At 42.5% G+C, this 15,590-nt stretch overlaps 1 protein-coding gene across 1 annotated transcript; it reads right to left on the bottom strand.

Moving 5' to 3' along the window:
* Positions 1–1,335: 1,335 nt before the first annotated feature.
* ALDH8A1 (aldehyde dehydrogenase 8 family member A1) lies at positions 1,336–15,533 on the bottom strand. Its single transcript, XM_080390175.1, has 7 exons — positions 13,020–15,533; positions 8,898–9,045; positions 8,353–8,508; positions 6,811–6,960; positions 5,937–6,193; positions 4,973–5,134; positions 1,336–3,521 (listed from the first exon to the last, which is right to left on the bottom strand). The coding sequence occupies exons 1-7, from the start codon at positions 13,155–13,157 to the stop codon at positions 3,069–3,071; spliced, it is 1,464 nt and encodes a 487-aa protein (XP_080246301.1). The 5' UTR covers positions 13,158–15,533; the 3' UTR covers positions 1,336–3,068.
* Between the last annotated feature and the right edge of the window lie 57 nt (positions 15,534–15,590).

The following is a 15,590-nucleotide window of genomic DNA, read 5'->3' as shown; positions in this document are numbered from 1 at the left end:
GAAACAAAGCAGCTGCAACAGGCACCTTCATCATCTGCAGGAAGAAGTTCTTGGACTACTTTATCTGTAAGATGAGAGACAGTTATCCATGCACGCTGCTATACTAGGAGTCAGTCTGAATAAAGAAAATATGGGAAAGTTCACAGCACTTGGTATGTAGGAGAATTCAGTGTCTCCACAGGCAGCCCCTGGTACAAGCAGATAACCTCTCTCATGTCATCTGCTTCACAGCCACGAGCACCAGCAGCTCCCCTGTGGGCCAGGACCTGACGACAGAGGTGGGCACGTGAAAGGCAAGAATTACCCATCACTACAGGCAGGAAAAGAAATCCCCCACCAGGTTACCCAGCCACCCACGTGTGTAGTTACATATGTGAATCTCTACTCATCTAAAAGGGCAAGAAATAGCAGAATAAACAAGGAGCATGACCTGCACTTTAACTGGAGAAGGAAGAAGTCCACTACAGATGGAAAATGCAGAAATGGACAATATTTTGTACCTTCACGTAGGCTCTCCCTCCTGCCCCATAGTAAGCAGCAGCGGCAGCGGACCTCCCTTACCTCGCTGAGGTGCTGGACACAGGGATGACCAAATGGGGCATCCCAGGAATTCACCTCTGAGAAACCCTCAGAGCCATGCCGGACATGGAGCTGCCAACTCCATACCCTTCACTCAAGGGTCCTGCAGAGCTCTGTCCCCTCCCCACCTACTACTCCGCCTCTGATATCTTGGGCCAGAAACACATAGATGAGGCCTCTGTCTCCTGTACGTGAAATATATACAGAATCTCCCATCACATCTCAAGCCAAATCAGAACCAACACCTGAAAGAAAATTCAGCTCATTTTAAAACTGAACCTATACCAGATCCAGGTGGGGGGAGGAATCCATCAAAATCTACTAACTGTGTAATATCCCACCTGCCGTTGCTGAAAACGTCTGCCCCCCAAATTAATTAAGCATTCCACAGCTTTTGGGCTCTTCTGCTCTACCAAATAGGATTTCTTAAAAAAAAAAAATAAAAAAATTGCCAATAGGCACTGATACAGCTATTGGTTCCCCTCCAAGCAAAATGATTGACTGGGGGACTAAAACCACCAGAGCAGGGTTCTGCTGCCACCACACGGTCACGGGTAGACCTAGGCATTGGTTTAGAATACAACGAAATGCTTGTGCTTCAGAATACATCAGTTCACCGAGGCTATCACTTTTACGTATTTCCTTAGCTCATGCCCAGCTGGGGGTACTTGTATCAGATGACCAAGGTCCCTGCCTGCCTGGAAGGTCTGCCCTGCCACCAGGCTGGATTCCAGGTTCGCCACACACTTGGGGCCTCAGCTCTGAGGTAAAAATTACTTTCAAAAAGTCTTCTGAAAGAGAATCAGGTTTTCAACCAACTTGGGACATATGCAGCAAATGCTTCTGGAAGCGGGGGTGGACTCCTACGCTAAGGCCTTTAAAGCAGTTCCTGGCACAACTTCGGCAAAGTGAGGACACCACCACGACTATTTACTGCAGTACTCCCCCCACCAAAGAGCACTTAGGAAAGACTGCCTTTCTGCAGCTGGAATTTAAAACACCATGTTGGCATTTTTATTTTTACTAAGCAAAGTGGAAATCCAGTGTTAGCTTGGCCAAACTCTGGAGAGAAAAAGATAAATCCATTCTGGAAAATATACTCTTGAATAGTACGCTATGCAAAAAAATCTATCTTAAATAGAAATATCAAAATAAAGGTATGGATTAGTATTCAAGACCTAGAAACTGGTATTACAGCCCTGCATGTCATAGCTCCCCATTGCTAAAAATGTTATAAAGCATACAAAAAATAAAATTGTCTTTTCTATTAACCCCAGATCTCTCTATATATTTTCTTTCTGTTGTGATTAGGAGCAGCAGGGCAGTTTGCTACTCTATTCTTTCACATCTCATTCGTAATAACTTTTCATCAGGGTTTTTTTTTGTATTTTAGAGGTGCCCTTTTTTCTCCAACAGCCCTGAAAAACACATGCCAGTAACTCATAAGCTCTTCTTAGAATACAGGCATTTATGAAATTACATGGAGCTTTGTTTACTGTCAAATTCAGCTCAAAACTTGAAAAACAAGTCATGAAGGGCTACTGTAAAAATTCAATAGCAACATAGCCATCTCAAGGGGGAAACATGTATCCAACTTTATTTCTGTTTCTGCAGAATGCAAACAAGTTTGTGAGATATCGGATTAAAAAAAACCCCGTTGTAAACAAATGAGAAAAGGTCACCAGTGTTTTTACATCTTGGTGACAAACATTTCCAACAGTCAGCTCTCCTAGGAGTCACTTCCAGTCTTTAGTGATGAAGAATAACACTGTCTGATGGAGCCAAATCTTTGTGCAGGGATGTGAAAAACACCATCAGTGAGGCCTAGAAGTGACAAAAAGCGGTAATTTGAAAATAGCTAAGAGAACAAGTCTCAGGATGATTCAGCTGCATACCATAAAGCAGGTTATAATTAAAATGTTTATTGTCTCCGTGTATCATGAGAATTTCACGACCCCATGGTTTAACACCACGTAGTAGATTAAAAGTACTGCCTCAGGCTTTTAGCATGCGGCAGGAGTCTGGTATCAGTGAAGTGCAATATGGATTGGTATGTGGACCATACTGTTCATAGTGGAAACAGCCTGATTCCCATTACAGTATCAGCCTCACAATGTGCTTGCCACTTTGTCCATCAAGGTAATTCACCCACTGCAGGTACAGTCATATGCCATCCTTTCTCCAATCTGCCTTAGAGGGAGAGATTTTTGAGACAGGAATACTAAAAAAGCTTTAGGATCTGTGAGAGAAGCAAGTCATCTGGCTTAGGATGGGTTGATTGTGGAGTCCACACTGATCTTCCTATGCAAGATGAAAGGCTGCATTCAACATTAGCCTTGGGGATGACTCTTTTCAGCTGTCATCAGTATTACGTGACCAAAGTTCAAGAAAAAGATGGCCACAATAGCAACCTGTGTTCTAGAAAGCCACTTTTGGTAACACAAATTACTGCCATTTATTTTACTCCAGAATACTTCCATTGACATATGTCAGTGCTTTATTGTGATGGTTTTGACCTCAGTGAAGAACTCATAGGAGTCCTTTGCTCCCTCCCTTCCTATGCCTGAGGCTTTCATCCCACCAAACGGCAAGTTAAGATCTCTAATAAGCCAGCAGTTGGTCCACACCAATCCAGACTGCAGTCTTCGTGCCACCCGGTGAACGCGTCCCACGTTGCTGGACCACACAGTGGCTGCCAAGCCATATTTCACACTGTTGGCTCTTTTGATCACTTCTTCTTCTGTGTCAAATGCTACCACGCATGTCACAGGACCAAAGATCTCTTCTTGCATGCAACAAGATTCATCCTTGACTTCGGCAATAACCGTGGGCAACATGAAATAGCCTTTCTGGTTGCCAGCTGGGAGAGCCAAGGAATCCACTCCCTCTCCGCAGAGGACTCTGCCTCCTTCAGCCTGGGCTTTCTTCACATAGTTCCTTACCTGGGGAAGCAGCAGGAAAACGTCACTGCTGAAGAACACCAAATCTGAGAGTCCACCTCACAAGCCTGGACACATCATCAGGAGCCCCTGAATATCTCCAACTGGATCATGCTGCCTTTACTTCCCTCCTAACAACAGAGGGTTATTCCCTAGTTTTTCATTACATTTCTGTAACGTAAAAGTAAGACTAGGTGTTTCTTGCTGTAAAACAACTGTTCTCTCTCTCCAAACATTTACTAGCTTAGCAGGTAACACCAGTGGCCCTCCTCACTAAATATTCGCAAAAGGGTAGAGCCCCTGATGAAAACACAAGCTGTCCCAGAGCCTCCCTCCATCCTTCCTGGAGCTTGGGCAGTTTGCCATATATTCCATGCCATGGTTCACCCATTTACTCCAAGGGATCAGTAATATCTTCCTACCTCGCAGGCAGGCTTGTTAAATGTTTACATGCCACTAGGATGATGAAGCCATCAATGCTATAGAAAATCTCCATCAATAAATAATTAAAGTTGTTTCCATGGCTGCTGCTATCCTATGCTACCTTGAACAGATAGGACATGCTTTTAATCTGCTGCTGTTCTGAAACAGTTGCTTGGTTTCTCTTTCTATGAAAACACCAGGGAGATACCCACTGGGCTTCTTTCTCTTCTTTCAACCACCTTAGTAGGTTAGACTCAGAAGTTTTCTGTGGTGCCACAGACTGAGGATCTCGGGAAGTGTGTATTTCTACCACCCCACTTCATAACAGCCCTGGAGAGCCTGCTGAGGCACCAGGAAACATGACAAAGGTCTGGCTTTCTCTCTCATGCTGCGGTTTCAGTCTGCTTCTTGCTTATACCGATTGTGTCAGATAGTGCTGGGGATACAAACACCTGCTCTCCTGAACTCTGCCTGACACCACAAAATTCATTTCATGTAAGCCACTAAAGCAGACTATGTCTTAGTGGTGCATCATCTCAGCTGCCCTCCACACATGCAATTCCAAAATACTGCAAGCAGTCCTAGGAAGCCGTGTCTTGCACTCTCCAGGATTTGATAGTGATATAAAAATAAATAAATAAATATCTTGTTAACTAACTTATTAGGCAAATAAGTGATCTTAGCAAATGGAATATTAAAATCTATGAAAATGTTGCTAAGCTCCAAGACTGGTTAGTATTCAGATTCATTATTTAGAATTCACCATTCTGAATTATTTCAAACAGGAAGAAATATTTTTTGTAATTTAAAATTATTTTCCCTATGGAGTTGATTTTTCCAGAGGAATCACATGATCCCAGTCCACAGGCAACAGAAACCTTATCTAAAAGATACCTTATAATGGCTTTGAATTGTCGTTTCTCAGAGCTAATCTTGGAGAGGACATGGTCCTTTTCTATATACCTCTGAAATCACCCTTTATAGCCCTCTAAATGATGAGATGTGATCACATAAGGTCCACATAACATCACCTTTTCTAGATGTTCTTTACTTATTAGTGCTCCTATGTCGACTGTAGGATCTGAGGGGTTGCCAGCCTTCCACTTCTTAGCCTCTGCCACAAACCTCTTCAAAAACTCACTGTATATGCCCCTCTGAACAAAGATCCTGGATGTACAGAGACAGATCTCACCCTACAGAAAAGAAACAAACAAGAAAAAAATTTTAGTTCATTATACTATTGATGAGTACTAGGAATCACATCCCAGAATGAGACTTGTGTCCCTGCATCCTCAGGAGTGCAAACTACATTCACCAACACTGAAAAGTAGTTTTTTTCCGAGATTAAAAAGGAAAAAGAGAAGAAAAAGACAAAACAACAGTATCAGATTGTGCAGTCACTTCCTAACGCAAGTAAATACAATTTTTCATTGATTACATGTTTTCCTCTCCAACATTTTTCATAGGAAATGTGATTTCCAACTCTGAATGCTCTCTGTCTTCATTTCCTGGTATTCCCTTTCTGACACCAAGCTATTTTTCTGAACATTTGTCCTGATACAGTTTCCTGGCTTTGGTGATCTGTCCTGAAGGTGTTGATGAGGGAAGATCATTGGAAGAATTTGGGGGGAAGTCTCCTAACTTAATTCCAGCAAATCAGCAAGCTTCCCACCTGCTTGCAGGGTAGGATTTAAAGCAGCTGCTTCCTGGAGGGATAAGTAATATATCTATTTTGAGAGAGATAATGACATCTTGTTATCTTCTGATGGAGAATGCAAAGAGCCCTTTTTTATTTTGTTTCCCTGCTTGTGGAATAATGAAGCATTTCTCATATTTTTCTACTTAGGATTTGCTCACAACACAGAATCTTGAAACAGACCTTGACAATTTAGGATTTGGTATTAGCAGAGATATGTGCACGTGCGCACACACACTTCTCAGACACGTGCACAGCTGTTGCAAGCGGGGTTTGTACACTACAGCAGCGGGAGGCACCTGGTTGGCAAAGCTGGACCTCAGGGTTGTGGGGATGCATTGGCTCAAGTCGGCATCATTGAAGACAATCGCGGGGTTTTTGCCTCCCAGTTCCAGCGAAAGCCGTTTGCAGTGCGGAGCACTTCTCTCCATGATCCGCTGGGCCGTCAGCGTGCTTCCCGTGAAGGAGATCAGAGGCACATCAGGGTGGCAGACAAGGGCTTCTCCTGCCTTGGCGCCCGTTCCAAATACCACATTCACCACCCCGTGAGGCACCCCTGCTGGGAAGAAAGGCACACAGTTCTCCTACCCTTTCCCTTGCTCAGCTGGTTTCAGCTCACCATGTCTTGCCCCTGAAGTTAGAACATCACCTCGGGTGACAAAGACTGACCCTTAACTTTCATAGTAGCTGGAATGCATGATCTTAAACAGCTCTGCGGGCCATGAGTTAAATGATAACATTAATTCTGCTGATCAGTCAAGCTTGCCTGATACCCATCAACAGAGATTCAGTTTTCAGTCATTCAGGGAAGCAGCATTTGTCCTCCCGGTTTCTCTTAAAAACGCATCAAATGCAGCCACAACACAACCGCCGAGAGCTGATTCTCACCCTCTTATGCTCTCATGGTTCCTCTGTTGGCACCACAGACTTAGGACATCCTTAAGTGGAGTGCAGAAAGAGGAAAGAAGGCCCATGAAGACTTTTCCACTATCTTCTCATGAAAAAAATGGGCAATAGCTGGGGTGGGGAGATGGGATAGCATGAGGACAGGGAGAACTTTTTGTTCTCTGGTGCAGCCAGTCTTTGAGCACTTTCTGATATCTGCAACAAAAAATGGTGCACAGACAAGCATTTCTACCTCGTTCCCCCTCCCTAGAACACTACAGGATTTACCTGCTTTCTCCAAGAGTTTGCACATCATCCAGGCTGTGACAGATGTCATCTCACTTGGCTTGGCAACCACAGTATTTCCACATGCAATGGCAGGAGCTATTTTCCAGGTCAACAAATACAGTGGCAAATTCCAAGGACTGATTAAACCAGCTACAATACAAACCCACAAAAGACAGGAGTTTAGTTTACCAGGATATAAAATTTATTTCTCTGATCTCAAACAGTTATACACCAGTTCAGATTTATGACGGGAATCTGGCTACGGCCTTTGCTTCCTGACAACTGTACAATAAATTTGCAGCTAGAAACATTTCTCACAGACAAATAACTTTAAAAGATTTGTGCAAATGATCCTAAAAGACGATCAGCCAAAGTCTCTGAATAAGTTCTGCTACTTCTTCAGGGCAGCATCTTATATTCACAGGAAGCTTTTCAGTGTTTTCTAGAAACATTAATGCAAGGTTAGTCATAACAATTATTTACCTCAGCCAGTCTGTGATAATACTCTTTGATAGCAAACAGCAAAGTAATGTGTTAGCTGAGATCACTCTTGCTTTCTGTTGTCTTTAGAGCTTTTTCCCCCCCAATTTTAATATTAAAAAGAACACACATAAAATATAGCACACATTTTCCTGATAAATTTCAGCCTAAGTAATGACTGCCAAAGTTTATCAGTGTAAAAGCTGCTGTTTCCACAATTTACTGAATTTTTTCAGTAAGCACTTTTGGGAATACTTTACATATTTATAGGAAATGGTGAAAAACTGTCTGTAATCATTAGGAGTGACTGCTCCAAAAAGCCACAGGATTTCTCACTGTTTGATGGAGCAAATGCAGCAAGTGACTTTTCCTTATGACAGTTTTTACCAGAAGCACTCACGCTCTCCACTGTTCAAGAACACTTTTAAATGGGTTCTCTAGGTTAGCCAATCCTATGTTTTAAATAATTCAAGCGTGAACATAGAACGTTCATATATATTTAGATCAATCACCTAATAATGGCATCAGGACGCCATCACTCGTCAGTTTAGCACGGCCACTTTATTTCTGAAACATTAGCAGCATCTAGTGGCTTCATTCAGCCATTTCCCAGCTCAAAGCGGTTCAGCCACTCATATGCACTCCAGTCACAGGCTGGTATGTCAGGTTGCAAACTACTCCTTCCCCAAAGGTGAGGAGGACCCAGCTCTCCTTGCAGAAGCAGCAGCTCAGTGCTGCTGAGCATCTCACTGACCCACAGCAGTAACACATACTTGCCAACATGGACACACACGTGCATGCCCACATGGTCACCCAACGTCCAAAACACAAGACAGATTTTGAGGATAAGAGCTACCAAGTTAAAACAGATGTTTTTTAAGGCATTATTTTTACCATGAAGTAGAATAATTGATTTTAGATAAAGTTGCTCATGCTTTAGCAGACCAGTCGTGTTTAGCACCTGATCCAGAAACAATAAACGCTTTTGAAAAACACTCTTTCTTTGTTGAGCCACTGCTGAGGCTCAAGGCCAAGCTTATCAGCATTTCAGGAGCACCATACCAACTCCCACAGGTGTCCTTGAGGTGTAATGCACACAGCCTATGGTTGACATCTCAGTGCATTCTGTCACATGATGAAGGATGGAAGAGGCAAAGAATCTGAAGTTGTACACGGCCCGAGGGATGTCCACTGTTCTAGCAAATGTAATAGTTTTTCCTGAAACAAAAACAAGCACAATGCTGTGTTATCATGGGCAGAAACAGTTGCTCTGTTTGCTCTTCTCTGAAAGCTGATTTGCATGTTTTTTGGGAAATGTCTTTTGTCCTGCACCCAAGTAATCCCGGGCACAGTGCAACCATAGCCAACAGCAGCAGTTCCCCTGTGGTATTGCATTCCGAATAACTAACAACTGAAGTCAAACTCGGCAATTCTAAAAAGCAAGAACGCTCCAGGAATCCAAAATCAGTAGCTTCTGCAAAGGTCATGCACACATCAACTCCAATTTGCTCCAACAGTTCATGCCATACTAAAAATTTAGATCACATCCACCATTTCAATATTCGGCAAGACACAGTGTATTTGAGATCAACAGTTCCAATTTTTACCCTGATCCTTTGACTCTGCTTGTGCAAATGCTTCCAGGTCATGATCGATCAGGTCTGCCATTTTGTTCAGGATCTGAGATCTCTCCAATGGACTTTTTGAGGACCAAATTGGGAAGGCATCTTTGGCAGCTTTGACAGCAGCTTCCACCTAAAAAAGCAGAAGAGGGATGGTGAGGCTAACAATCTAGATCACACTGTTGGGAAGACTGCATCTCTTCAGAGTTTTGACTATTTTATCTTCCCGGGACACTTTCCCATAACTCAGGAGGTGTTGTTGAAATGAGTATCTAGAAAAGAAACAGTCGCTGTAAGTCTTGCTTTTCTCCAGCAACTTGTGGGCAACCCTCCAGGCCTGCAGGAAATGCCAGACCAGTCAACTAGCAGCAGCAAGCGCCCCTGGCTGAACCCATGTAGAACCTTGTTTCTCCTGGGGGAAAGTGCAAGAACCTCCCAGAACAAATGCATCCTCAGTCGAAACATCCACAGTCCTTGCAATACAGGGCTTCAGCCACGCCGAGCAATGATGAAATTAAGGGGCTGGGGAAGGAACAGACTGCATGCCCTGCTAGCCTTAGATTTCCTCTTTCCTTTCCACCAGCTTGTGCAAGCAAGGATTAAGAATATATGTACAGAACAGACAGTCAAGCCTTACCTGATCACAGCTAGAAACTCATTAGTGCCCTCACAGAAAAAAAAAAGAAGTTCCTTCCTAAACTCTTGGGGTTTAGTCTGTTCTCTCATCAGATACCTAATGAAATCCACAGATATAAAAGATAATTATATGTTTTTACATAGATGCATACCAGTCTTGTCACTATTTTGCCCGAGATGTACATAACTGCTGCATGGTCCTTCAGCCTGACCTGTCTGAATAGTGGCGGATTACCAGCATTTTCTGAAGCAGGCTGGGCCTCAAAGGATTGCAGTTCCCCAGGAAGCTTTCTCTCCCACCAGTCATTTCCTCTGGGCTGTTAAATGGAAGCTACCTGCATCTATTGATTTATAAGCCGTTTCTTCCAGATGTTTACCAGTCTCTCAGATTACTAGAGATGGTTATCAGCATCCTTCCATATTTTAATTAACTGCCCTATTTCCCAGTTTTTGCTTCCTATGTATCACATCTTTATTGCTTCCAGTGACTAACACATGCATCAAGGTGGGCTTTTAGCCAAAGCTGTCTTAACTGGTTTCCCACAATTTTTGCTCATTAATTTCTTCAGCTTTTGGAAATCTGCCAGAGTCAGTAACTAGGAGAACACTAGTCTAACATCTATCAGATGATTCTGATCTCTCTTAACATTGCCATGTTGCTGGTTCCCATGCAGTCACTGAAGGCTCCTTTCTACCAATTCCACAAAATTGAGTTCCAAATTTGTTTCTTCAGAGCATGATGAGTGCTATAAAACCCATCACAAAATATTTTATGGACACTCCGATGATGCTTTACTAATGAAGGTACAAAAGCTGAAACGCGTGAAAAAGCCTCCCTGCCAAGCACATCAGAATTTATGGTCTTCCTAAAAATAAGGACCAGAGTTTGAGGGTCAGAACAATATTAGTACAGAGGCAAGGCTGGAAACAAATCAAATCACCAAGATCACGTGGATCACTGGCTAAGCTCAGAAACCTAGACTCTACTCTTACAACTGTAGTTCAACAACCTACTGCTCAGATGCCAACGGTGGCAGGCTGTCAGCTACCCCACAGCTGGAGCAAGGTCAAAACAGGCCTGGGAAAGGGGAACTACAGCATCTTGAGTGAGTCAGGTGCAGATGGCACACTACCCTGAAAAGGTTCACCCTCTGTGAAACCCTACCACCTTTACTAATCAACTTGTTCTTCCACCCTCCTATCATTAGGTGCCATTGTGGTGCTGCTTTTCATCTGTCCTCTCCTCTGTGGCCTTTTCTACCCGGTGCTTTGCGTTTCAAGAGAGGGCTAATGTGAAGTCAAGGCTATCTGCATTTCTAACCCTCCAGTACATTTATAAGAAAGAAAAAAAAGTTGCATTTTCACAGATAGCAGAAGAGAAAATTAGCAAAGGAAGGAATGAGGTGGCAGTAGATTGATTAATAAAAAGCAAGAGGGCAAAAAAGGAGAGATTTGTTCAGAAGTAAGACAGTTACTTAGTTTGACTAGCAAAAAGCAGCAAAGAAAGCTGAGCCACAAAGAAAACATGCATAAGAATTCAACTATGAACTCGTGTGTCTGAAACGCTTCCTTCTGCTTTCCTCTCCTGCACAAGACAAACACCAAGAAAGAACACACAATCAAGACCTATCATAAAAGATTGATACCAAAATACTCAAAACTGCCCTCAGGACACGATGTTTGCTTTCCAGGGGATGATGCCAGCAACAAGGTTCTTTAAAGAGAGATTTATTTCTTTTTAAAGGAGATATTAACCAGGACTAATTAGACCGTCTTTTGGAGATACAGGGCACCTGTTCAGCTTGCTTTGGTGTTGCTACTTGGAATTTAAGACATCTAGCTGGGGGACTAATTAACCCATGAATAAAAACATTCCACAGAAACTGGCTGAAATGGCCATTGCAGCTGTTAAGTAGGTGTTAAATTCCAGGGTCAGCGACAGATTCACTGTCTCTCTCTTCTGCCTTCTCACTTTCCACTAAAACTAACCAAGAAAAAATCCAGCTGGACACTGAGCCTTGCTAGAAACCAGCATCCTGAGTTCTTGAGTTCTTCATTGAACTTGGGTCTAGATGTGTATTTTGATATCTCTAGGTATGTCTAAATAATATGTGATTGCATTTTTCCCCTGCAGCATATTCCATCAGTCACAGGCAGATACCAGCTCTGCAGAGCCCAACCTCCTTGCATAGTTCTCTAAAGGCAGGAGTAAAGCAGCCACTGACTTTACAGGTGTTTAAACTGGGTTCCTGCTGCTATACACAACCGCTAGCTAACTGGAAAGGCTGAAAAGAGAAAAGCCATTGCTCTTCAGCATATTTGACCTGTATCTCCAGAATGGCCAGCAACCTACTTTTGTTAAGATGTTCTAGCATTCTCACATCTCTTATTTTGCAAATTTTGCAAAAAGATTTGCACCTGCACATCAAAGAAGTCTCTTGAGGCATAATTAGGATTGGAATGAACCTACACAGATGTATTCTAGCAAACTCAACCTGTTACTGTTTAACTCTTGGTCATCAGCATCTAGCAAATATTTACCTAGTTGAAACTACAGTGCAAAGGTTTCTGCTGAGAAAAGCATAGAAAAAAAGATGTCCACAGGACTGAAATACAAGTGAACAGCTACACACTGCAGCAGTTTATTTTAAAAAATGTTTTGAAAGTACTGTACACTACTTGTCAATATTTTCCAAGACCTTGGCATTATTCTAGGTTTTCCAGTTGTCTCTCTCTTCAATAAGCCTTAAACACTACGCTGAACACATACTTGTAGGTCCCTTACCAAGTAGCATCAATGAAACTGCAGATCCCCAGCTGAACGTCACATTGCCCATACACACCTGAGGATGTATAGGGTGCCAGGAAATACTCATCCCACTAGAGAGCACAGAACTAGGAAGCATTACATTGATGCAGAGGACAGGCTACGTTTTAAGGAAATGTACACTCATCAGAGCCACTTCATCACCTCTGCTTAATATCCAACTGCTAATACCAAAAATCCTTTTAAATGACAACTGCAAATCATCAAGATACTAAGGGAAAATACATTCAGTTGTATATAGTACCTCTAAGCTTATTTACAGAAGAGATCAATAATCCTTTTTCTCTCTTACAAATATTTTATACTTACAGCCAGTCTGAGCACTATTGTTAATTTACGTACGAGACATCTCCCACATGAGCTGAAGCTGCCTCCACTGAAGTTCCTGAAGCTTTGTTGAGTTACAGCAGCCCAGCATGCAGCCTATAAGTTTTTAACAGCAGAGTGCAAAAAAGTAACAGTATTCACTGCTGCAGCAATAGGGTACAGGACAGCATGCTACAATACAATCAAGAACTTACTCATTTAAGCATTAAACGCTTCAGGGTTTTTCTGTTCTCTCACCTTCAGCCTCTCCCACTCAAAATACTAACGTTGAGTGCATTTAATGTTTTCACTTATTTGTACATTTGGATAGTACTCACCTCTGCTTTGCCACTATCTGGCACCCTGCAATAGACATCTCCAGTTGATGGATTATAGGAGTCTATGTAGGAGGAACAAGGAACAAATTTGCCACCTATAAAGTTTTCCAGCACTAGGAGACTCTCTGAGTGAGCCATTGTTAGCCGCTTGCTTCATCCGTGATTTTTTTCTGCACGGCATCAGTTTAGATAAGTAGGTCTGTATATATTTGCACAGCGAGCCTGAACTCCTCCCCCTCTCTCAGCCTTCCCTGCACCGCTCGCCTGTGAGTGGGAACAAACCCCTGGTAACACCAGCAAAAAAGAGGAAAGAGGGTAAAAATTACTATTTCTGTGACACTTGGATCTTTTCTAGGAGTTGAGGCAGGGAGGCAGGATCAGCTTAGTTGTTAGAAAACAGCTCCTCTCTGCCTATAGGAAACAAAGTACTGAAGAAGGGGAGAAGAAGAATGGTTTGACAGGGAAATTTCTCCCTATAGCAGTTTTTCAAGTCTAGACAGTTCACAGTCTAAAGACATTTTGCAAAATCTACACAAAATAATTCAAGAACAAAACACCCAGCCAGGGACCTGCTCCTTACTGTCAGCAGACAGAAAGAAACTTGGACTACCATGTCTGCAGCCCGTGCTCAGCTTTGTCATAATCAGTAATTTTCCTTGTAATCCCCAAAACAATGCTGCTACCAAAACAAACGGTTTTTTAAACTTAAGGAACTTTTTTTTTCCACCAATGTCCCCAAACATCAAACAATACAAGCAGCTGAGTGGGCCTTCAATTCAAAACGGCTGAGGGAGCACAAACCTACCTGGTACAATCAGTTGTATATTGTCAGAAATCCAGTTCTTAAAAAAGAAGCAAGACACCAGCTTTCACACCTTCCCTTCCATATTCCAGCAGAAACCACCTTACTATAGAGAAGCCCATTATATACAATTAGGTTTTTCTTTAACTTCCCAAGAACCCAAACTGCCCGATAAGAGCTGCGTAAAAGACATTTTTCTCCAAGAGAGAACGCGTAGATGATCAAATTGCTCTAAGACTGCATGTCACCTCCTTGCTTTCCAGAGGTACTCAAAACACGGCATACATATGGGACAGCAGTATGCTTTGTTACCAGGGGATTGTGAATATCTCAATCAGAAGTTTATAAAGCTTTTGCGCCCTAGACCATTGCCAAGCCATTGCATTTCTTATGGATTAACATGCAAACATGTTTTGATCGATAAAGGCTCCGAGTTTGTTGTTGCACAACAACAGATCATTTATACATTAGCCAGCCGGCACCTCTGGGCAAAGTTCAAATCAGGGCTGAAAGGTAGGTGCAGTCATGTTGAAACTGCGTTAGGCAATACTTTCGGCTGTCCCAAGCTACAAACTGGGAAAGCATGCCCTAGCTTTTCTGTCATCACAGAATATCGAATCTCAAAATTTAATGTAACCACGTGTGAGAATGGTTATCATAGGTTCATCCCGTATCACACGTCCTTGTCCACAAACAGCCAGGAATTTACTTCAATCTTAAAACTGAAGACACATTCCTCTGCCTGTAGCACTTCAGCTGTCCTCTGACTTAAAATCAACCATTTTCAAGGTTTGAAGGCAAGTTCAAGTGGAACAGGTTTAACATGGGTGCTTGGCAGTACAAATCTCTGGAATCCAATGAGTGCACTGAAACCTTCTGGCATGCTAAAACTGGTAAGTATTTAAATGCATTTCTGGACTATAAAAAGACATAACAAATAGTGATAATTCATAAGCTTCAGTTTTGGCAATAACATTTTCCAGTTATTTCAGATTCGTAAGATTTCACAGAAGCCATTTCCACATAAAGCATAGCCGATGCTTCTACAAATGTGCATGCAGTCAACAGTACAATTTGTATTGTATCTATGTGGTCAAGTGCAGGTATCTGCTGAAAATGGGGCTAAAGCATCCAAGTGCAAAAAAAAAAGTTACCCACCAAAAAAAGCACATGGGAAGAGTAGGTACGGATCGTACAAGACTTTGAACTAAGTAATGATCGTATATGCTTTTTGTGTTTTTCACTACACAGGGCACAGAGCTTTACTGCAGTTAACCCCAGTAACTGATGCTCTGGAGCGGTACTTTAGTTCCTTCCCCACGCTACTATAGTCAAAGTAGAGTTGTCTCCACCCTGCACTTGCGTACAGGTCCTTAAATACCTGAGGTCCTGTCACACTTCCTATTGAACACAATCTTCCAAACTGTAGTAAAGCGTGTCTGTCCTGAGCTTATGCTGGAGGTGGCAGAAGGACCCTCTTTTCATTTTGGAGGTTTTTGCAGACCCAATTACTGAATAGTGGGAAGGAGTTACAGGCTTGAGCAAGAATAATCAGGCTTTACCATAGATTAAACTGCCAGCTTCTGTTCAAAGAGCACTAAGTCTGGATGAAAGACATGTACGCACAGTAAGTGCATTGAGTAATGTGAGAAAAACTGAAATTATTTCCACAGAAAGACAAGTCGCATGCCAGTTTCGCATTTTAACTCAGAAGTTTACTCTGAAACTTCTGAGCTATGGAAAGTAAAGAATGATTTAACACAATTTGA

This window comes from Falco punctatus (assembly GCF_963210335.1).
Source record: "Falco punctatus genome assembly, chromosome: 5".
NCBI lineage: Eukaryota > Metazoa > Chordata > Aves > Falconiformes > Falconidae > Falco > Falco punctatus.
This window is presented reverse-complemented; position numbering and strand designations above follow the sequence as displayed.

What these genes read in the sequence shown, in the direction of transcription:
- ALDH8A1 (XM_080390175.1), bottom strand. Translation starts at nt 13,157, where the DNA reads ATGGCTCACTCAGAGAGTCTCCTAGTGCTGGAAAACTTTATAGGTGGC. An exon ending in CAGATAGTGGCAAAGCAGAG is followed by an intron (nt 9,046 to 13,019) that starts GTGAGTACTATC and finishes CTGCTTTTTTAG; the next exon opens with GTGGAAGCTGCTGTCAAAGC. An exon ending in GTAAAGAACATCTAGAAAAG is followed by an intron (nt 3,522 to 4,972) that starts GTGATGTTATGT and finishes CTGCTTCCCCAG; the next exon opens with GTAAGGAACTATGTGAAGAA.